The sequence below is a fragment of the Mycteria americana genome, chromosome 3 (assembly GCF_035582795.1).
Source record: "Mycteria americana isolate JAX WOST 10 ecotype Jacksonville Zoo and Gardens chromosome 3, USCA_MyAme_1.0, whole genome shotgun sequence".
NCBI lineage: Eukaryota > Metazoa > Chordata > Aves > Ciconiiformes > Ciconiidae > Mycteria > Mycteria americana.
In genome coordinates, this window is record NC_134367.1 from 131,306,088 (window position 1) to 131,328,240 (window position 22,153).

At 39.2% G+C, this 22,153-nt stretch overlaps 1 protein-coding gene and 1 long non-coding RNA gene across 7 annotated transcripts in view; one reads left to right on the top strand and one right to left on the bottom strand.

Annotated features, from left to right (window-relative positions):
* The window catches only part of ACYP2 (acylphosphatase 2), a 48,881-nt gene extending 43,739 nt beyond the window's left edge, over nt 1–5,142 (bottom strand). For 2 of the 6 annotated variants that reach the window (XM_075497065.1, XM_075497061.1), the window contains exons 1-3: nt 5,009–5,142; nt 4,341–4,357; nt 1,950–2,059 (exon numbers count right to left, since the gene is read on the bottom strand). In XM_075497065.1, the coding sequence (XP_075353180.1) occupies nt 1,950–2,059; nt 4,341–4,357; nt 5,009–5,078 (197 nt within the window). In that variant the 5' untranslated portion in view covers nt 5,079–5,142. Of the gene's footprint in view, nt 1–1,949; nt 2,060–4,269; nt 4,358–4,449; nt 4,809–5,008 lie in introns of those variants that run through there. The other 4 variants (XM_075497059.1, XM_075497063.1, XM_075497060.1 and 1 more) reach the window with 3 other exon arrangements.
* Nucleotides 5,143–5,201: 59 nt separating this feature from the next.
* On the top strand, nt 5,202–21,037 carry LOC142407481 (uncharacterized). Its single transcript, XR_012774959.1, has 3 exons — nt 5,202–5,435; nt 6,660–6,800; nt 20,095–21,037. It is a non-coding gene; the product is annotated as an uncharacterized LOC142407481 (long non-coding RNA).
* Nucleotides 21,038–22,153: the final 1,116 nt, after the last annotated feature.

Genomic DNA, 22,153 nt, shown 5'->3' on the forward strand with positions numbered 1-22,153 from the left:
AAAAACTCAAATCTATTTTGATCTTCTATTAACCTGTACTAGCAGAGAGAAATAAGGGCCTTTCAAAGTAGCTCTTCATATACAATACCTGCCTTTTCATGTGCAAGTTCACCAATTTAATGCCAAAAATACACTCACTACCTTTTCGATATATCAGAACACATACAGGGAGCAACGAGAAGTAAGCTGTTTCCCCTTCAGCATTCTGCTCTAGGATCTCCAATTTAATAATCTGTACCTCAATGCATACTTCAAAATCCTATACTTCAACCTCAACATTGCAACATTATTCCCACATCAGAGGAAAACAGTGATTTCCAGCATGAAATGAAGAAGCGGCAACTCAAAACAACTTTTTATTTGCTCTGAATATCAAACACAATATACATCAAAAGCTTCAACTTCTTTTTGGTCGCAATCCAGCTTGCTGACCCTACTTAAAATTTTATAACAATGAAAAATAAAACCTTTTATTTCCTTTTGGAATAGTCTGTATGCCAACAAGTCTTTGAGAACGAGCCTAGCCTTGTTAGTCTAATTTTGCAGCTCTACTGCGAGATCCCCCATGACACACAAACTTTCTGGTGCTGTGGTAAGCGTGGTTTCCTTTAAATCCCATCAACACAGATAACAGGAAACGGAAAAGGATGGACAAAAACACTGCATTCTGCAGCAATCCTAGTTAATGCAGATACAAGAACTATCAGGAGCTAAGCTGTGCTTTCACCTAAACCTGCTTAATGAGAATAAATCAACTGACCAGAAATTTTTAAATGAAAAAGTATTCCAACAAATAGAAACCAAATCCTGATTTCTCACATGTTCATTTTCAGTGTTCTAAATTAACTAGAGAGATGCACCAGGATACTAAGTTTACAAAACACTTAGATCAGGCTATTAACAAAGGTCTTCCAGAAAAAAGTATAAACTTGACCTAGGAAACAAACAACTGATGTTTCTCTGGCTTTGTAAATGTTTTGCAGCCCAAGATAAGCAACCTAATGTTAAGCTCAAGACCAAAGAAAATTACTACAAATATTTCTATCACATTAGAGAATCACATAAATCTTTACCAGAAGGTGTAACACTATTTTCTCTGCAAAAAGCCAACTTCACTTTACATAAGTTCAGTTTTGAAGCAATTCCTGTATCGGAAAGTGCTGGCAGAATTTGCACTAGTAATTGTCCATCCATAATAAAGCTTGCAAAGGAAAGTTTTACCATCACTCATCCTTTGTTGAGAGAACAAACCGCTGAAGGGTTTTTAGAAACTCACAACAATCTCCCTATATACACTTGCAAAAATGATAGTTGGAAGGAACTGAACTGGGCTTTGTGTTTTTCCAGGCATCATTTCCTCAGAGTGATAGCTGTAAGCATTTGGAAATTGGCAGTTTAATAAAGAAAATCATATCCATTCTTTTAAAGATACCAAAATATTTCAAAATTTGTTTCCAGATGGTAGAGACTACAGGCCTTTGCCGAAATATGTATTAATGTATAAAATTTTTTTAAATCGGGGAAAAAAATCATATTTAAACCCACTTTCCTTTAAATTGATCTAAGCACAGGCTGAGCAAGCATTTCAGTAAGTTCTTCAGTCTGTTTCTTTACAGAGATGTTCTGAAGAATTAAAAACCACATCTGTGCTCATGTGTATGAATAAAAGCTTTTTCTTCGTTTCACAAGAAAAGAATACATTAGGGAAATACACTCACAAACTGTGTGACATTAGAAGAAGTTAAAACTGGCTGATACCACACACTATTTTTAAAGCTTCAAGGCTTTTTTTACAGCTTAAAAGAACGTATCTCCTCAACTCCTTAAGACCAAAACTGATTATCTAAAGTACTGTTACATTACTGACCTATGAATCTACTTGTCACTTGGGATTAAAAATATTTCTGTAAATGACTTTAGTAAGATAAAAAACCCACAAAAATACTTACATTGCATTTACTTTATCTTCTGGGCCCTGAACTTGACCCGTTACAGTTCCTTGATGGGTGTTTTTAACCCAGCCAACCACTCCTAATTTTCTAGCTTCCTCTTCTGTGTACTAATTTGAAAAATAACGAAAGAGGACAATCAGTGTCAGCACATACAGCACATGTATACCACTTAAAACCCCCCTTGCATTTTCATAGCTTTAAGACCTACACTTAAGAAAAAAAAAATCCATAGATGATGCTCATACTCAGGCATTAAGATATTCCTGTCAGCTCTGAAGTTGCAGCAGAAGCAGCCAACTTTTGGACAAGAATGAGATTTTACATATAAATAAATGCATGAGTTAATTCCCACTTCCATTTTGACAGCTTTTAATACTTTTCTTAAAAAACCTATACATACGATGGCTCCCTCCAAGACATTACACTGCTCATAATAAAAGTCATCTTCCTGTTTGCTTTATCATATGTACATGCATAGAAACCTTCTGATGGTGGGAGGCTTTTTTTTCATCCACAGAGGCCAAAGACTTGCTCCTCTTATTTCAGGAACTTTTAACACCATTTTGATCACAAAGGACTCTACTAATCCCACACCACTCCCTTGTACCTACTCTATTACTCTATAGCTCCTATCACTGCTCATTCGCCTCTTCAACAATCACAGCATCTAAACTCATTAAATTTGCTACATATACAAATTTCATAGTTCCTTTTCTCCAGTTTCATTTTAAATCCTTTCCACCTGACTTTCACCCCTTAAATTCTACCCCCAGCTGCTGCATTACTACTAACAAATAGCAGCAAAGGTCATAATCTAATTATACTGTTTTTCTAATATTTTTGCAATACCACAACAAATTATTGTTTTCCAGCTAGTCACTTCTTGTGATGAAATCAGGAACTTCCAAGTACCCTGTTTTCTGAGGTTTTTTAAACTTTCTTATTTTCTGTTTTTCATGTACATATGAAATATATGCACAGTTTTCATAATTTGTTGCTGAACACTGAAATGGCAGGGAACAGAAAGCCCGTTTTGCAGAAATCCACTAAATTTTTGTTCAATGTAGGACAATAAAAACCCTATTAGCCAATACACAGTACTTGGTTTCATTAATAGCAAATTTATTTACATTAAAGGTACCTCCTCTGTTGTGCTTCTTGCACATTTTGTGAAGAGTTATGAGACTACACAGCCCATGTTTTTATCTTGTATGACAGAACATCAACAGACTGATGGCTCTAATAATAAGATCTAAGAGTTTTCAATACATTTTGATGACAAATAGCCACCAAATATTTCAGAGTATGTGCAGTAATACCCAAAACAGTACACAGACACTAAATGTGCACACTGCACTACCAGCCTCTTTAGACACTTATTCTAATGCCAACAGCCAAACCTCAGGTCAATAGGACTACATTACAAAAGACAAAACAAATTTTGGAGTAATCTAGGCAATGAGAAGGTGTTGCTAACTATGTAGAGTATTTTTCAAGTTGATTATGAGCAGCTTCTCCATGCAAACTTGTCCAAAAGCATGGGAATGCAGCTGACAACCCGTTTCTCAATACTGCTTATCAGCTCGGGACTGGGACTGTGGTGTGTGTTCACATGGCTCCAGGTCAGCTCAAAACCAGGCAGAGAAAGCTTTGCACCTGCTCATCACATACTATGCGGACATACACTTTTTTCCACTTGATAAAATAACTAAATTCAAGACATACTATATTGTGACCCTCCATCCATTTCAATTTTGCACTATTTCATAATACATATAAACTATGCATAAAAACTTTTAAGTCTAATAATAATGGCCCACTATTTTCAGGCAAAAAACTGTTCTTATTTGAAATGTGTCCTCTTGTTTCTTGGGTTTCTGTGAAATGCAAAACTACCTGCTGCATGTTCAGAGCTGGTGGAGATGTTTGGCTGGGATGTGAGCCACAGACTGAATGTTTGTAGCACGTTGTTACAAGGAAACACAAAAAGCTTCTTTAAATACTGGTACTATAATGGACATTAAAAAAATTAAACTGGAACACATTGCTTCAGAAGCTAATATCAAGATATTCAGATTTAACCTTTCTAAAGATTAACATGTTATAATGCTCTTGTGGCTGTTTTATCACAAGTAATCCAAAAACAATCTTTAGGTACTATACAAACAAGCAACACATTAGTAAGCTTTTAAAAAAAAACATTTTAATATAACAGTAACATAAAACAAAATTTTTTCCATTTAAATCCCACTTGCAATACTTAACCATCTAACCTAGAACTCAAAACAGCAGTTGGGTATGTTTATACTCTACAGACCTGCTGCCATATTTTTAGCACTGGAAATACTATACTGTAAAGTAGAACTGGTAAATCAGACATCGCCTTACCATCCTGAAACAAACACCTAAAAAAAGAAAGAAACAGACATTAAAATAATTGGAAAAAATACCACTTGTACGAACTTCACTTAATATAAAGTTATAGCAAACTGCATACAAGTCATCTGTGGTCTTTTCTTGCAGGGATTTCAGAGAGCAGTTATGACATTTTAACATTGGGCAAACTCCACAGAATTTGCCAACAAGCTGGCCTTGAGCCTTCCCTTGGACAATTATTTCCATTAACGCAGTTAACGCATGTAGCTTTCTCTAATGAAGATGTTGCCGTATGGGAATTGCCTTTGACTTAAGTTTTGCTGCCAACCCGGGGGGGGGAGGGGGGCATTCCCACATAACCGCGCTGACAGAAGACGCGAGCATAAACGCGGGTAACGGAGAGTGCTTTTGACAGAACAGCCTGTGCTCCCCAGGGAACCGGGCGAGCCTTACAGTGGCGGCATATTTACAGCCTTTTTTTCCCTTTCCCTTGCGGAAAAGGCGGCGGCCGCTCCCGCGCCGCCCCCGCTCCCCCACACGACGCCGTCGCCTCAGCCCCTGCCCGCCTCACTTGGCCCCGCGCGCATGCGCGGCCCGCCACAATCGCGCGCCCTTGGCGCCGCCGCCTCAGTGCAGCGTCCCTCACCCCCTCTGCCCCGGAGCGCAGAGCCCCTCTATACCTTGCACTCGTCCAAACACTTCGTAATCCACCGACTTGAGCGCGCCGGAGGCCTTCGCCAAGGCAGACATGGCGGCCGCGCCGGCGGAGGATGAGCTGCTGTCGCGTCGTGCGCTGCTCTCCGGGCCCGCGGCCGAGCGGAGCCGCCGCGTTCCCCCGGCGAGCGGCGCCCGGACGGGAGCGCGCGAGGCTCAAGCTTCCCGCGTAAGCGGCCGGCTCACACAGAGGCGCTCCGGCGAGGGGGCACGATACCCCAAACCGGCTCCTGACTGGGGGCGGGAGAAACCGCGAAGCCGCCACTCCACGGGGAACACCGCTCCCTCCGTGCGGGACGCGGCCCCACGGCTCTGAGGGGAGGCGCGGCCCTACACCGCCGCATCAGGAAAACAAGCGCTCTGCGGCAGCTGCAACCAACGGCGTGTCGTGAGGTACTTACTGAGCCCTCGTGAAGGTGTTCTTCCCTCTGATATTTGAGGATACAAATACGTTGAGAACACAAAGGTCTGAACGAGACTGTCTGCTGTTTCAGGGCTGGTGCAGTAGGTGCATGTGCCCAGCCAGGTTTCCCACCTCAAGCATCCCATGACAGGTAACCGGCATTAGCCTTTTTCAGTGATTTACAAGAGTCATTGAAACAAAAAAAAGTATTTGCCATACATGGCTGAACTGAGGTAATTTTGACTGATAAGGTGGAAAGTTAAGTAGTTGAGAGCTAAAACATACTAAAAACCCCAAATTTACCTTGGGCATCCCTCTCTGGCAAGGCTGCATGACTGGCTTTTCTCACATCTCCACATTACTTAGGCTTTCACACTAAGTTTTAAATGCTCATTTGTCTTCCCTATTCAACCACTTTGCTGAGGCAAATACCAAAGCCAGCAAGGGGCTGGACTCCTCAGCTGGAGCAGCGGGCCTCAGAGATAGAAAGCTCACCTCATGCAAACTGTTCACCAAACCTTCAGGAATATCTATTAGTGCTCATTATTTCATTTTGTGAAGTGTTTGCATGTAATTTCTTTTATGTAGATGCTACATATGCAAAAACACAGGCCAGAAAGCACTTGTTTAGCAGGCTGAGTCTCTAACCAAACAGCATAAAGATTTTTCTCCGACGTGTTCTATGTCTGCTTGCAGTTTAACTTTTATCTCCCCCCTCCCCAAGCCCCCATATTTGCCTTTTCTGAAAAATCTAAGTGTCTTCAGGCAGAATTCTACACTAGAAACAACATTTAACCAACCTTAGAAGATGAACTTGGCCTTCTCTTACTCACCAAGAGGTAAAGCCAGGTTAACTGTGACTCCACAACAAAAATCGAAGTAACAATTTTATTTTGTTTCTCCATTAGGCAATTTCCTCCCACACACCACTTCATGTCCTAGCAGTAATGCAGCATAACCTGAGTTGTTTACATGTTTGGATCTCAAGACTAGAGGGAAGTTAAAAATAGATCAAGACCTAGAAAAAAATAAAATTGCTTTTCCGAGACTCATCAAGTAACTAGAGAAACAACCATTCAATTCAGTGCAGAACAAAAATATTCACATCAATTTAGAAAACTTCCAGTATCACAGGGAATAGGAGCACAATGGACAAAGTTTCATCATTTGCTTTAACTATATAACATGTTAAAATAAACCCTTGCCTTTTACAGGGGTCATACATTTTGCTGGTGTGGAGTCAGCACCATTTTGTTTTTAAGAGGAGGATTCTACAGAAAGAGGAACCGAATGCAGTATAGACTGAAAATCTTTTGTCATTTGCTGCCATCTATCAGCAGTGAAGAGCAAGACAGGTAAAAATAAATTTACAATAACAACCTATTTACAGTATAAAGCATTGTAACGCAAACCTTGAAACCGGAGCTTATTCTGGTACCGATTACACTTTGCTATCTGCACATTCCAGTACTGGCAATGGCAACCTTTGGTTTATCTTTGACCTTTCAAGGGAGGCTTCTTGATGTCACTCAGTTAGGTCTCTTCATATCTGCACTGGCTCCTTCTCAGGATGGGAATCCATTCCTGTCACTGTCCTTGAGAGCTTCCTAGCTCAGAGATACTCCCATCTCCTGTCTTCCTACTGCTGTTGTCTTTTTTCAGAAAAGTCAGTTTAAGATTTTTTTTTTTATTTGCCATAACAACATCTTGCCACTTTTTCCCTAAATAAGTCCAATTTTCTCATTATTTCATGACAAGTAGCAGAGATACCATGCAGAGCCTGAGGAACTCCAGAAGATGATACCATGAAACACCTAAGATTTTACAGTCCAAGTAATCAATATCAGTAAACAAACAGTATTTAAATACCCTAATTAGCAAAAGAGCTTTAGCATACACTATCAAGAAATGCAGACAGTCTGTATGAAGTCAGTGAAATTCTGAAATTTTCCCCCTCTTTCAGCTGTTTACTCTACAGCTGATGTTGTGGTGGTGATGTTGACCTAAGAAGAATCAGCTGGTTGCACTTCCTAAAGCTACAGCCAATTGTTAAAAATGCTAAACACCTACATCTGTTAAGGTATAAGATATATTCCTTGCTTATACTGCAGAGGAATGCAAACGATTAGGAACATTTCCTGCAGTGAACAAATTGTTGTACCTTTAGGATGAGCTTGAGGATGAACAGAAAATGTAATGCCATAACATCTGGAGAGAAAATACACAGTCTTTCGTAACTGCTGCCAGCTTAGCTATTACCACATGTTGGATTCAGTTTGCTACTCATTAAATAATGGTGACCTTTTTTATTACTAAAACAAAGCAGCAACAGTCACAATTAATATCTGAGTGAGAGATTCCAGGCTGCAGTGAATTCCAGCAATGACCATTATGGTGCCAATTTGCCCAGGCCTTTGCTATGCTCACAGCAGTTGCTTTTTTAAGATTCATCTCCATTTCACCATATTAATTTCACTTTTCTTTTCTGATCACTACATCTCCTTGTTAATTCAAGTATGTGCTAGCCGGCTTTTATTCCTCTCTCTTTCAGAAGACATTTTTTTGTGTTCTTACTTCTGATATACAGATTGATTTTCACTCCCAACACAGTGTCATATAGAAACAACTATTACTGCAACTTGAGCTTGTACAGAAGGGCTTCTTTATTCTGAAAGGTGCTTTACTTGGCAAGCTTTTTACAATTGGTGAAAACTGTATTGCAGATCAGTCTAGCTTTACCACTAGGTTATCTGCCTCTACTCTGAGCATTAAGCCTTTAAAAATTCCTCCTAGTATTTACTTTAAATGCACTATAGTTTCCCCACTATCCTGTTTTTAATCATAGCATAAAGAAATGATATATTAAAGAACATCATTAGCAGAAAACACCAAAAACCAGCAACGGTGCCATTGCAGCCAAACATCAGAGAAGAGCTCAAGTGTGGTTATGCAAGGAGCTGCGAGTGACTAGCACTCAAGGGACACAGTGCCACAGTACCTGAACAGGGTATGCAGAGCCAGGGGGTGGCAGCAGGGTCCATCCAGGAGCAGTAGAAGACTAGACTAAAAACATGCCTACAATACAGAGGCAAGGTGTATCCAAGAGGCAAGGCTGAAGACAGAACCAAAAACTAGCCTCTCTATGATATAGGGAAAGAGGATGTGCTCAGCCCTGAGCTTAAATGGAGCTCCTGGACCAAGGAGCAGAGGGGTGTGGTTGGGTCCCAGGTGAGGCTGGTCAGGACAATTGGTGTCCTTGACACTGACCACTATCAATAAAAAGTTTCTGATAAAAGAATCTCTTTGTTTATTAAATTTTTGTTTTGGTTGTTAAATCAAAGTTATTCTGAAAGTTGTAGCATCATTATTTATGCTGTTTGTTCATCTCTCGCACAGAAAAAAACCCTTTTTTTCTTTCAATACCCACTACTCCTGCTTTCTCTCTATGTGGCTGTCACCTCACACCACCATATCTACTTGATGTTTTCCACTCCTGCAATTACTGTCTTCAGCGTTCACACAGATGTCCCATCAGGCACATAACCTCCCACCTTGCTGTCTTAATTCATCCTTCAGCTTGTAACTATGCTGCTGTTTTTCTGCACCATTTTAATTTAACATGGCTCCTCCTCAGACCTGTCCATGATCGCATTTCTGCTCTCCTGCTACCTTTTTGTAGAGTTTCTTGCACAATCTACAAGCTGTTAACATTCCTGACTTTTCTTTGGAGTTCACCCCTCTCTCTCAGCCATCGGCTTGCTAGCTGGTATCTTTAGCTATACATTTTCTTTAGAGTTTTTAATATTTGTGCAACTGTCACCACTCTCTTTATCTGAACCAAACTCTAAACCTGACTCACTTGCAAACGGTCCCCAGCTGATTGTGATGTGTGGTTTCCCAGAGGATACCAAAGCCTCTAGATAAAAGAAGCTACTGCTCCCATTGCCTGGTTGTTGCTGTTACCTAGGGAGCACTGAATACCCAGGAAGAAGGTTAGAAGCTATGTAAGTTTAGTTTGTCATTTCTAGCTTCTTTTTTCATTTGTATTCTGTCCAAGGCAATGTATATCAGTCTTTCTTTTCTGTCCTTTAAAATAATGTCTTGCCCTTCCTTTGTGTTTACTTCTTCAAACAAAATTATAAACTTTCTCTCTGTTTCAGTAGTCTTCCTCTTTTCCTTGCTCCTTTATCACATTTTTTTCTCCTAAATTGTATTTGCTCTTATAACTTCATTTCTGAATAAAAATTAATAGGATTTTCAGCTTTACAGACTTTACTTCAAAGTTGTACAAGCTTCTTCAGGGTCTTTATTTTGTAGTCCTTATTTACATAATATCTAAATATACCAAAAACTATTTGAAGGCTTAATCTTGACCAACTGTCAAATAAGAGATGGCCTCACTTCATCCCATTTTTTCCTCTTTCTGTAGATCACTGGCTATCAATAGTAGTCTTCTTCTCGTAAGCACTAAAGATTAGATTTAGAAGTCTGAAGGACAATGCAGGCACACAGGGGGATTCTTGAAGAGCCTTAGTCTGCTTTCTTCTGTAGAAGATACAGAACGATGGCTTGTTGCAGAACTACTGAATTGAAATGTTGCAATCGTGCAGAAATAAACACAAAACAACTTTTATTCCATAAGCTTTAGGACAAGACAATGAAGTGTTCCTAGCCTGTAAGGGTTTTGCTAATACTGTAAGGGTTTTGCTAATACTGTTACCAATAGCTGTGAGTCAGCTTATTTAAAGGAAATTAAAAATCAAGTGGAATAGATGTAAAAGTGTCAACTGAAGTCAAGATTTAGGCTTCATATACCTTTCATATGGTATATTCATATATCATAGAGAGTCTAAGCATGTTGTAGAAAAGTGTAGAAAAAGGATGTCTGTTAAGAGGGAGCATCTGGATATAAACTAACAAGCCGAAAAACAAAGTAGTGTTTGGCAAAAATGAAGTCTCACATTGAAATAGAACAACATAGAAGGAAACTGTTTTCTTTAGCTGCATCATAAACAAAAAATTACTTTGTACTGTAAAACTGCAAAACCTGAAATTCAAGCATATAAATTTCATAAAATCTTTGAGGATGATCTACCTGGATACTTATATTGCAATTATTACTGCATAACCTAGAGAAAAATTTTAACAGAATGGTTGAAGGAAGTACTGCATTCAGTTTTGAAAGAGGATTTGACTACCCTTCTAGAAAAATAAAAATGAAAGATCATTGAAGTAATAATGTATGGACAAAAATAACAATTGCTAAAATATCTGCTTGGTGGTTGACTGATTAAATACGTCATAGATAAATCTACAGTATACCCATAGCACAGGCAGGTGACCTGGTTACAACATTTGTCTCCTGATCTGTTTATAATGCAAGATCCAAATCCAGCAATCTGATCTGTGTGGGAGGACCCACACACCTGTGCAGAGGCTCACTTAAGCAAGTGGAGTGTTGTGTGGAAGGGTCATGCCTACACAGATCAGATTACAGGTCTGCAGCCAGACTTCGTGTGGATGGGACCTAAATTTGTCCCTCTCATGCCCTAAAATCATCGACTGCTTACATAAAGTAACACAAGTTATATGGTGACAGACACAAAATTGTGAAGCCATTATTTTACTGTGGCTAGACTCTACTGTGTAGGTTTTGTGTTACTTTGTGCTTTTTCAGTTATTCTGAGAGCCTACATGTAGAACAACCATGTTCATGTACAGCAAATTGCATGGAAGACCCTCTGTTTTATTGAAGCCCTGATTCTGTCTAGGTCATCAAGATCTATCGACTGTATTTTTCTCTGACATGAGCTTTTATTTTTTAAGTTAAAGCAGTAATCCCCAAAGTTCTTTTGCTTGTGAACCTATTCACAGCTCGATAGTTTTGTTTGACATCATATATAGATATGAATATTTGATGAAACTAAACTCCTGTCTACTTTTCAACATTTTTTTTTAATCATTGCCGTGTCCAAGTCCTTAGTTTGCTTAACACTCCTCCACATAAAGATCTAAGGTAATAAACCACTAAACCTCCACCAACAAAACCACATGAAAATGAGTGAAGTGCAGATTTTTCAGTCTAAATGAAGCTTTAAAAAGTATTTTCACTGATACATAAAAAGCAAGAATCTTCAGGTAAGTCAGTTCTAGTTAGCAGTAGTAAAAACTTTAATCTGAAAACATAACAAGGAACTAAACCGCTAGGTAAAAATAAATGCTTGGTATGAGGAAATTGGCCCTGAAGGCTTGAATCGTCATTACAAAGTTCTCTTAAATCATAAAGTGTTAGTAAATGTGACAATATGAACTGATGTATCCTATAGCAAAAAAATCCATCTCAAACAAAAATGTGACTGATAGAGTTATACTATTGAGTTCCAAAGCATAAGAATCAGAGGATGCAATCTGAAGTTAAGTCTGTCAGTCCTATGCTGGCATGATGGATCAAGTAAGTCTTGGCTTGATGATTAAATCTAAACACAAACCCACCTACTATAATGCCTGCAAGGATTTAAATTCACTGGGTATAATTTAATGACAGAAGATAAGTATAACTTGACTTTATAAGCAGTTTGTGAACAAAGGAACAATTGAACCATAATATTTTAATTTTGTGAATCCAAGACCTAGGAGTTTTATGCAAATTAAATTAGATCCTAAACTAACAAACATGTAAAAGCAATGTTATTGAGGAAGATGTTTATTCTGCATGCAAGCAGAATGTTAAAATTTTTCAATTTAGCAAACTGCTCTTTTGGCGTTGTCTTTGTGATCTCTGTTTTACCTGGATTATTATTTAACTATTTGAAATGTCATGCTTCCTGAGGTTTTACTGGAGACATCAGTGAGCTCCAAAGGGAAAGAGAAAGTGCAAAAGGATTGGGTCTCGGTGAAGAAGAGGAGCCCAGGCCATCCTGTTACATCTAGAAGGAGCACATTAGATGTCTTAGTCACATGGTTTGATAGGAAAGCAGAAGGAGATTTATCTGACGTTTGATTTATGAAATTTCCATTCACAGGAAACACATTAAAATTTGGGGAAAACATTGACTGAGATGCTGCTGATGGTTATATTTTTCTCTTCTTATGCAACATGCTGAGGAGGAGGAGATGTGGTCATTTAAAGCAGTTAGTTCTTTATTCCCATTGAAATATGGGAAATTTAAGCATCACCCTTCCCACAGCCACTAGAACAATGATGTCAGATTTTGTGGAGGATTTAGGGCTCTATAAAAGATCTAAGAAAGCACAAAAGAGTGTGGGTTGGTAAGGAATGGTTTATAATGGAGGTGGGTTGACAGCTATTGCATTTTGCAGTTCTGTGAAACTATTTGATTATTCTCATTAACTGCATTAGCCCACTATTTCTTCTCAAAAGCAACAAAGAGAAATCCTAATTAGTATTTCGGAATCTTGAAATGTATTAGTGCAGCCTGTGTCATCAGGTGTTTCAGTCAAGTCTCGCTGAATTGATTACTGCTTCAATTCTTGGAACTGGATAACTTCAAAAGCTTAAGTTACAATTTGTGTTGAAATAGATAAAAAGAGCTATCTGCTATTTTTACAGGGGTATCTGAGAACCAGTGATGGCCAAGCAACTGGCGTTGACGCGTGGGGGGGTCGGAATCGCTTCTTAGATTTAGCAATAAATATTGTCATATTGTCATTTTAATTCAGACTTTCTCTGGGAAAGTGAATAGTCTGTTCCAAACTTTTACTGTAAGTTCCCGTAATATTGCCTCCTTAAAGTGGTATATTGAGTTATTATTTCTGCTAGAAAAATAAATGGTAAATTAGTAATAACAATGAAAACATGTTGCTATGCTTATCTTGCTAAGATAAAAAGAGAGAAAGCATGAAAGACAATAAGTCCATAGATACTGTCTATATTGTAACACATGAGAACTCTCAGATGGTTTCAGACAGTCCTTCTATTCTCTATTCATAGTTCCCCAATACCAGACTTCATACTGGTAAGACTAAGCTGATAAGAATAACAATTCTTTCCTGAAGAAGCAATGTTTATGCACTCATTGTGTCCCTCTGCCTGTCAATCTCCAATATCCTTCTCCAAGTTTGAATCTGATGGCCAGCTCCAATCAAATGAGGGGAGTATGTTTCAAAGACATTAACTTGTGACAATCAGCATCTGGATGAAGGAGGACACTCCCTTCCCTCTGAAAGGTGGGATGAAGCTCTAGAAACACATACCACGTTATCTAGATGCAGCAGGCAAGACCTAGTGCATTGCCAACGGTAATGAAACAGACCTCTACATCAGGGCCTTGTGTGCCCTTTCTTTTGTCCTAACTACACAGGGTTTATGCACAGATAAAAAGGTTGCTGCTGTCGGACCCAAACTTCCATCCATTCTTATACTACCTTGATGCCATCTTCCCCATCCAACCTAGTAAAAACATTAGTAGTTCTGATAAAATGGGAGGAATCAGCATGATTTTTGTAGCGAGAATTCATGTTTCAAATCAACTTGAATGCCTTTGAGGAATCAGTGATTATGTGCAAAAGGGTGATCTAGTCAATAGAGTGTTTCTGGATTTTTAAAAAGCTGTTGACAAAATCCTATATTAGATTACTCTGGGCAGTAAAAGCAAGTGCCACTGCGAAGAACTACAGAAGTATCTCATTACGCTAAATGACCAGACATTAAAAAGTCAGACTAAATTCAGTGTTTATTAAACACTATGCGCAGAGCAAAAGCACACTAAACTACACAAACACAGCAGTGGTTTCTGAATGAGCCATTTATCACAAGAGAGAGAGAGATTCTGTAGTTACTGTGAACAGTTTTGAGAAGATCCGTGTAATGCTCAGTGGCTGTCAAGAAAAGCCCTTAGGAAAAGAATGTTAACAAAGGAACAGAGAGCAAAACAGAAAATACCTTCAGGTCACTGTGCAAGCCCTGGCTTTACCAAATATCCTGTTCTAGCCATTCCTTACGTCAAAAACAACAGAAAAGGCAACAGACAAAATTAGTAAAGACAATCTGAAGCCTGGAACAGCTTCATATGAAGAAAGACTAAAGAGACTAATGTTCTCCTGTGTCTTCTTGAGACAGAAGAATATTAGTCTTTCCAGGGGATACCACATAGGTTTGCATAATCATAAATGGTGAATAGGCCTCATTATTTCTCACATATGAGAACTCGTGGGCATCAAACAAAATTACCGGGTAACAAGTTTATGACAAACAAAAGGGACCAACTTTTCATACTGTGCATGAATCAGAAATTGCGGCTACAGAACACTGATGCCAAAACGTAATGAGCTTAAAAAGCAGATGAATGAGGGGATGAAAAACCAATTTAGCACTATTAAACACAACGAAATAGCCTGTGACTCAGGATGTCTGTCTGTGAACTGAAGAAAAGGGAGAGTATACAGAGGGGAAATAAAATTGTATGCACGCCCAGTTCTTAGTCTTTAGTTCTTAGTTTTAGTCTTGTCACAGGAAACTGTTCTTGCACATTTCCGCAGCAAAGACTGAGTTCAGTCTTAAAGAAACTGAAAGCTTTCCTGGAAAAAAAATGTTTGCGTGGGCTGGAGAGAGAAAAAGGCACAGAGCCCGGGAATCTAATGAGAAAAGAGGTGAATATCTAAGTTTAAAAAAATCAAAATGAGGCAACCAGGAGGAGATACTGAACAAAGCAACCCTGATGGTACCAACTACTCCCTGGAGAGCTGGGGAATGCTATCCCACGCTTTGAGCAGAGGCATGATAGCATTAGGTACACAGGGCTGATGGTCTTGGCTGGTATGGCCGTCCTCGTAGCCTACAGTCTAAGCGCTGCAGCTGATGTGATGCAGAGGTGTTGTTCTTGGCAGCTAAAGCACATCAAGCTGTTGTATGCTCTGTTGGGATCTGAACGTGCTCCCTACTTGGTAACACCTCTGGTACCCCTGACACCACCCCAAATTCCCTTTCTTCCCAAATTCCCATTTCACAATGCCCTGCTTTTCAGAGGTGTTAGTTTGCTGGGGATAACCGGAGTGACTCTGACCCAGTTTCTTCTAATTTCAGAGCCTATCAGGCCTCCTGCTGGTACCGTTCCAGATGCTGATGACTAACCCTTTGCTCCATCTTTCCCAGGCAAAGAGGGCTGGAATCCCCAAGGACAACCATTTTTCCAACCATATCTCATCAGACAGATTAATTCATAGCATGGCTATGGGATTTGAGCATGCATTTGGCAAAGCCAAGAAAGCATGAATCAGATTCTGTATTAATCCATTGCAATGTTACTGAAAAAGAAAACACATGGGGGTTGTAGATAGTGGTGTTGCTATCTGTCTGAGGAAATAACAGTTAACGCCTACTGTATTGTCCTGCGGAGCTCTCTTTTCAGATTACAAGCTATCTTTTCTGCTCTTTTTCTTCAAGACAGATTCTCTTTCTCACTTGAGTTTTTTTAAGCTTCCTTAGTTCTTTCACCCAGTTCTTGGTACTTTGCCCAGCAGAAGGGCAGCTTCTGGCTTTATACTAAATATGGCTCAGTTTCCACTGGGCTTAGCCTTTAAGTTACAATACACAAATGTGGCAAAAGCGACTTTTCCCTCTCCCTGGGGTTTCTCTGAATTTACAGTCCTATTGTGTTCCTTAATTAGAACATTCCTTCTATCCTAAATGGCCTTTTTGACAGTTATATTTCCAAGGTTGTTATGAAGTGTTAATTTACAGTCATTGTTTCACCTTGAACTCTTCTTAAGGGGACACCTGACACAATAATAAACCCCACCAATTTACAGTTCCTTGAATCCCAGTTTTAGTCAGCGGGACCTGCATTGCCATAATCATGCCCCTGACACAATTATACTTATTATCCCCACGTTACTAGGACATACGCATAAACAACTTGCCACGTTAGATCAAATGAATGCTAGATAGCTCTGAGCTTGTTTCACATGATCCTTTCAAAGGTTTGTTAATCTGCTGGATGTCTCCATAATACCCCATGAGAGAAGCTGCTGCTTTAGAAATGTGCCAAAAAGTCTACCATGCAGATTCAATGCATAAAACCACACAGCCAGAAGCAAAGTGTAAATAATTCTTTAGCAGGAGAGAAAGGATTGGTTGCTTAAGGGAATATTTAAGTGAGCTTGCCTCTCTTCCAGAATTCATAAATATTTGAATATTTCTGATCCACATGTTGAAACAGTGAGCACACAATCCACCCAAAGAATTAAAGCCTGAACAGCTATGGCCGTGATAAACACAACAATTATTTCTGCTGAATGCTGCTTGAAACAAGGTTGAAAACCTGAACAAAGATTTTTGCCTGCTATTTGGTTTATCCTGAGTTGCGAAAGCAGGCCTTATACTTTTTTCTTTTTTTAAAATAGACGTTGCCAATTTCTTCTCCTAACTGAAACAACATGGAAGACCTTAAATTTTCAGCTAATGCCTCATTCAAAAGAGGAGAGACTGCAGGTATTTTAGGATGAAGAGCACCTGTTCACAGGTTCCATCCATCAGTGATATCTAAATAGGCTTTGAAGGCTTTTTTAAAAGAAAATATTTATAAGCTTCTAATGCGAAGAAGCACACTGCTGTGTGTGATACCCCGCTGAAGTCAATGGGACTATTTGTGAAGTAGGATACTATCAAATGAGTTGGTATTTCACAATTTGTTCCTATTTTGAAAGGTAAATCCTGCCCAGAAGAGTTAAATATAGTTGCCATTTTGCTAACCTAAGAATTGGAAGGAGAATGAAATGAGAGAAATGAATAGACAAACCAGAGAACTGAGAACTGCAGATGAAGATGCAACAGATGCATTTACCACTGAAAAAAAATACCATCAGCTACTTAAGCACTTGGGGTAAGGTCTGCTACAGCTCTGCTTTGGCAAACACAGTAGCAGTATGAAACTGCAAAGTCCATAATGGGCAGTTTCTATGCAAGTGACTGCAGGCTGCCAAGGGACTGTGTTGCCTTCATGTCCTAGAACAGCAGAATCCCTAGAACTGACCTTTGTGAGTTCACTGTCATCACATGTTCCTCTGCAGCTGGTTTCTGTTTGGCAAGACGGTGACGCAGAAAAATCCATCTCAGTGCCTCAAGAGGAAAAAGAAAAAAAAAAAAAGAGTAATGTCTCTTTCCCTGAAGTTGGCTGCATTTATTTAATATCCCAGGAATTATTATTTATTTCAAGTAGTTATGAGTAATTTAGAAAGAAATCAGCAGTAGGCTCCTATAATGAGGCTCAAGTCTATTACTTTTTCTCCCTGCAGGCACTGTAGTTTCCACAGATATCTTCAGGAGTTTCAGATATGTAGAGGAAACAGACTGTCAAAGCCAGACTCTCTTGTGGGGATTTGAGACAATTTTGCTTTCCAAATCTTAGGCAATAAGACACCTAAAGAGAACAGATCCAGGCAGTGGAAAGGGAAAACCAATTTTTCTATACATTAGTTCAGTTCACCAAGGAGGATTTTGCTCCTGGTTTTGTACAAACAGTGACTGTCCATCCTTGTAAGAACAGTAACCCACTAACTTTAGCTGGGAAGGAGAGGAAGCCAAGTAGTATCTTGTGAACTGATATAATTGAGGATGGATTTAACGGTCTGAACTCTCATAAACAGAACCACCAAGAATGTAAAGTGAAGGATAGCAGTGTTGCACATATTCGGTGAGCCTTGTCTATGTAGTAAAGTTTTACAAATTACGCAGGTGCCCGTATTAACACTTTAACCTCTTCACAAGTGCCTTTTATTTCTGTTCCTTTCCCAAACAATATAGGCTAAACTGAGAAAAGTTCCACTTACATTAAAACGTGTATCTAAACAGGCATTACAGAAACAGAACAGTATTAGTGTTCAGTGTATGTGCCCACCTCCCCATCCAACTTGAAACATGTAACAGAGTATTTAGACAGCCTTACTTTAAGGACCTAAAATTAGTTACTCTGAATCACGCTTTAGAAGAACCTATTTTTGTCCCATACTACACAGGAAGCTTAAGTTCCTTGGCACCTCATTCAGATGCTGTAATCACTCTTGCCCCCATCCTCCAAATAGATACATTCTCTGTAAAATAGAAGTGTATGCAACAGGTATGTTTCTAAGTTGTAGTCTTCTGGCTTGTGGAAATTTTCTCTACATTTAGGTAGAGCAGTGTTTGTCATATTTTTACTAAATAAGGCAAAGGAGGTCACATGTCTCCAGATGAGATCTTCTAGCTACAAACCAGCATAAATATGTTGTTTTTAAAATCAGTGTTTCTGTTTCTTTGACTTAAAATTAGTGATTTAAATCACATTCACACACTTCAGAAGATTGGTTAGACTGACTAATCCTACTGCCATCTTGCTCATTGTTTCTCAAGAAAGTAATAACTGCAGTTGAGTTCCTAGGGGCAGGAGGGGAGACAAGCAGCTGTAATTACCGCTCTTCACTGTTTATACCAGACAAGGAACTGCTGCTACCCACAATCTTTAGAGCAACTCAGTTTCCCAGGGGCAGGGGAGTAAACGCTTTCATGGCAGGAATGTAATTACAGGGTCAAGTCCCCATCCTGAAGGGACAGAGCAGCTCCTTGCAATGAAAATGCCCTTGTTAGTCTAAAGACTTGCAGCTAGTAATCACAGATGCTTCTTCTTGGAGAAAGTAAGTTACTGCCATCTTGTCTGAAAGTTGGTGAGCAGGATGGCAGCAGCTTCTTGACTCTCTTTGGCATCTTTCCGTGCCTGCTTTGGATGACTGACCAATTTAGAAACATGGGGATGAGAGAAAGTCTGAGTATCCTCACCACTGACAACATCAAAAAGCAAGCTATTACTCTTTATTTCTGTAATGGAGCTCTTTGAGATGTGTGTGGGGGTCACAGACCAGGACAGGTATGATACAGGTAATATGAAGCTCCTGTTGGATTGGGTGTTCTTTTCCAAATTGTAAAATGTCACTCAAAAAATTACTCAACTTAGGTCAGAAAGGACAGATGGGTCGCTAAGCAAAATGTCTATATAGGAAAAGTAGTTGCTTGAGCGCTGAGATAGTAGAAACTGTGGTTAAGGTTGAGTGACAAGTTTCCTAAATACCGATGACAGTGCTGGTGTTAGTTGACCTAAGGCAGCAAGCCGTTCAACAAGGGAATGTGTGAACAACGCCCAACGTGACTTAAGCCACTGTTAACAGTCAAAATTTCTCATGAATGGGAAGATTGTATTTTTTTCACAACTACAACACTTGGATTCATCAATTCTGAAGATTTAATGCCAAAAACAACAGGTGGCAACCATATTTGGGTTGCTCGCAATTCATATTCCTCCTACTTAATAAGAGAGGAAAAAGCTGTTGATGCAAGTAGCACAGACGGGTTCCTTGTTATGAAAGCTAGCCCTTCATCATATGACTCGGGAACCAAATGTGCTTTTACACACTGCTGCAGCCAAAACATATTGCAAACTTGAAGAACAAATTTATTTTTGACTCACTTGGCAAAACGTATCAGTTTTTTCCTTTTAAATAGCAGAATGCCAGCATACTGGGGGGAAAAGATTAGTTTTTTAATAATTAGTAAATGAATCAATATGCAGAAAATACTTTGAAAATGCAAGTACATATAGTACATGTAGTATGCTTACTGTTGTAATTGCGAATGGACTCAGAATCTCCTTTTCCTTGTTCCAGATTCTGAAAACAGGAATCCTGAATTTCTGAGAACGAGGAGGTCAGATCAGTACGATGACTGTCTGAGGTGCTGATGGCATACTTTGCACATTTTTCCGCAAAAGGTAAGTGTTTTATTCTGGTGGAAGGCTCTTGTGTGTCTGAGGTGCAACGGTCACAGATGAGGAGGCTTGCTGGTTCAGATAAAATAAGCTCCCTGGGGTCAGAGGTGCTTATTCACATTGCAAAATACTTAGAAATGTGTGAAAAATCAAGCTTCAGTTTTAGCTTGGGTTAGAAAGGGCAGAAACTGCAGGAGTATTTTTTCGTGATAACGTAGCTGTGAAGCAACAGAATGCAGCTTTGACGTTCCTTATGTATCTGCCAACTTCAATTTCAGAAAATTGGACTGTAATTTTGATATTTTTTTTCTCCAAGTCCAAACAAACTCTGCATGCTTCAAATTTAATAGACACTTTCCCACATTGGAAACGGCTGTTTGGACAAACCACTATTGCAATTAAGTAGGAAAGAAGACTTGCCCATAAATGATAAAAAAGAAGTCATTTTAGACTTTTCAGTTTCAAGGCACATATATTCACTTAAACATGGATATTATTTTATTACAGCTTCTGGGCCAGTTATCCAATTTATCCTTGTCTGAATTAATGATAAAACTATTCATTTCATAGTGTTTAGCTACACCTTTTGCTTATTCCTGTTTGCACCAGCAAAACACTAAAACAAGGTGTACTTTATCACCATAGAAATTTGACCATAGTCAAGTTTCATTTTCAATTCAGGACAGAAAGGACACAAATTCATGTATAAATTGTTTTGTGTAATGTGGATATGAGGCGATAGAATGCAATTGTAAAGCCACTGTGAAAGATGTCAACAAATACCCTCCAAATCACAATAAAAATCATAGTGAAGTCCGACTATTTTGTAATAATGTAGAAGTTGATATACATAACCTACAAGATTATGCGATACAAAATCCTCTAGGAATGGAAAGGTATTTCAAAAGTATTGAACATTAAACAAAATCGTCGTGCTTCCTTTATTAAAAGTATAGGTCTAGGAAGGTGAGAAAAGGTAGAACTAACTTTGTTTCTTCAATACCCGCTTGAAAAGGCTCGGCCTTTGTAGCACTTCAATCAAGGGAAATTAGCAGAGTATTTTATCCTAGTCTCATCCCATAGCCCAGACCAATTACTGTCACCGAAGCTTTAGGAAAAGGAGCTATGTGGTGCACTAAAAGTGATTATAGACTTTAACTGTCCCAAGACATTACAGGAAAAAGACTTGGTGGAAGAGCGATGAAGTAGCATCGAGCCTCCTTTGGCACCTGGGAAAACCTTATTTATATAAAGCTGATTTATTAGTACTCTTCGTCAGAAGAGACCTACAGCACTTGCGCTGATTATTGTTGTGGTGACTGTAGCAAAGTAGCGTGACTCTGCTCATAGAGGCGTACGTGAATATAACACACAGGATCGTTTCCTGTTGCGGTGGACTGGAAATAAAAACAATACCTGATACAAAAGGCACGTAACAAGATGGTATGAGTGCACTCTTCAGGAAAACGCCATGACAATATCTGAGCATTATGGCCTTTGCTAATCATACGTAGGTTTTCTGTGGCATTTCTCCTCTTTGTAATGTGTTTCAGCATTTAGTTAGCTGTCTTTTTTTTTTTTTTAATTTTAAGCAGAGCTAGTTTGAGCATAAAGATCAGAAAACAGGATTTGCCTTTGTCAGTAGCTTTAAATCTAATCAGTTTGCAGCTGTTGTATGGTCACGATGTAATTCTTGAAGGGAAATTCAATTAACAATTATATTTAGGAGACAGCTGGAGAGAACAGCTACCAGTACCACTAGTGCTGTGATCCCGTATCCATCACAGGCTTTATCCTACACCCACAGGCCAATGGCAGGACCAGGCACCGCTGAGCTCTGCTTCAGCGACTAGCGTTATTATTTCAAATAAGCCTCTTAGACAGACACACAATCTGCTATCAAACTCCATGGCTAATTATCTCCATCATGAAGTCCATCCCCACTTCACATTACAGTA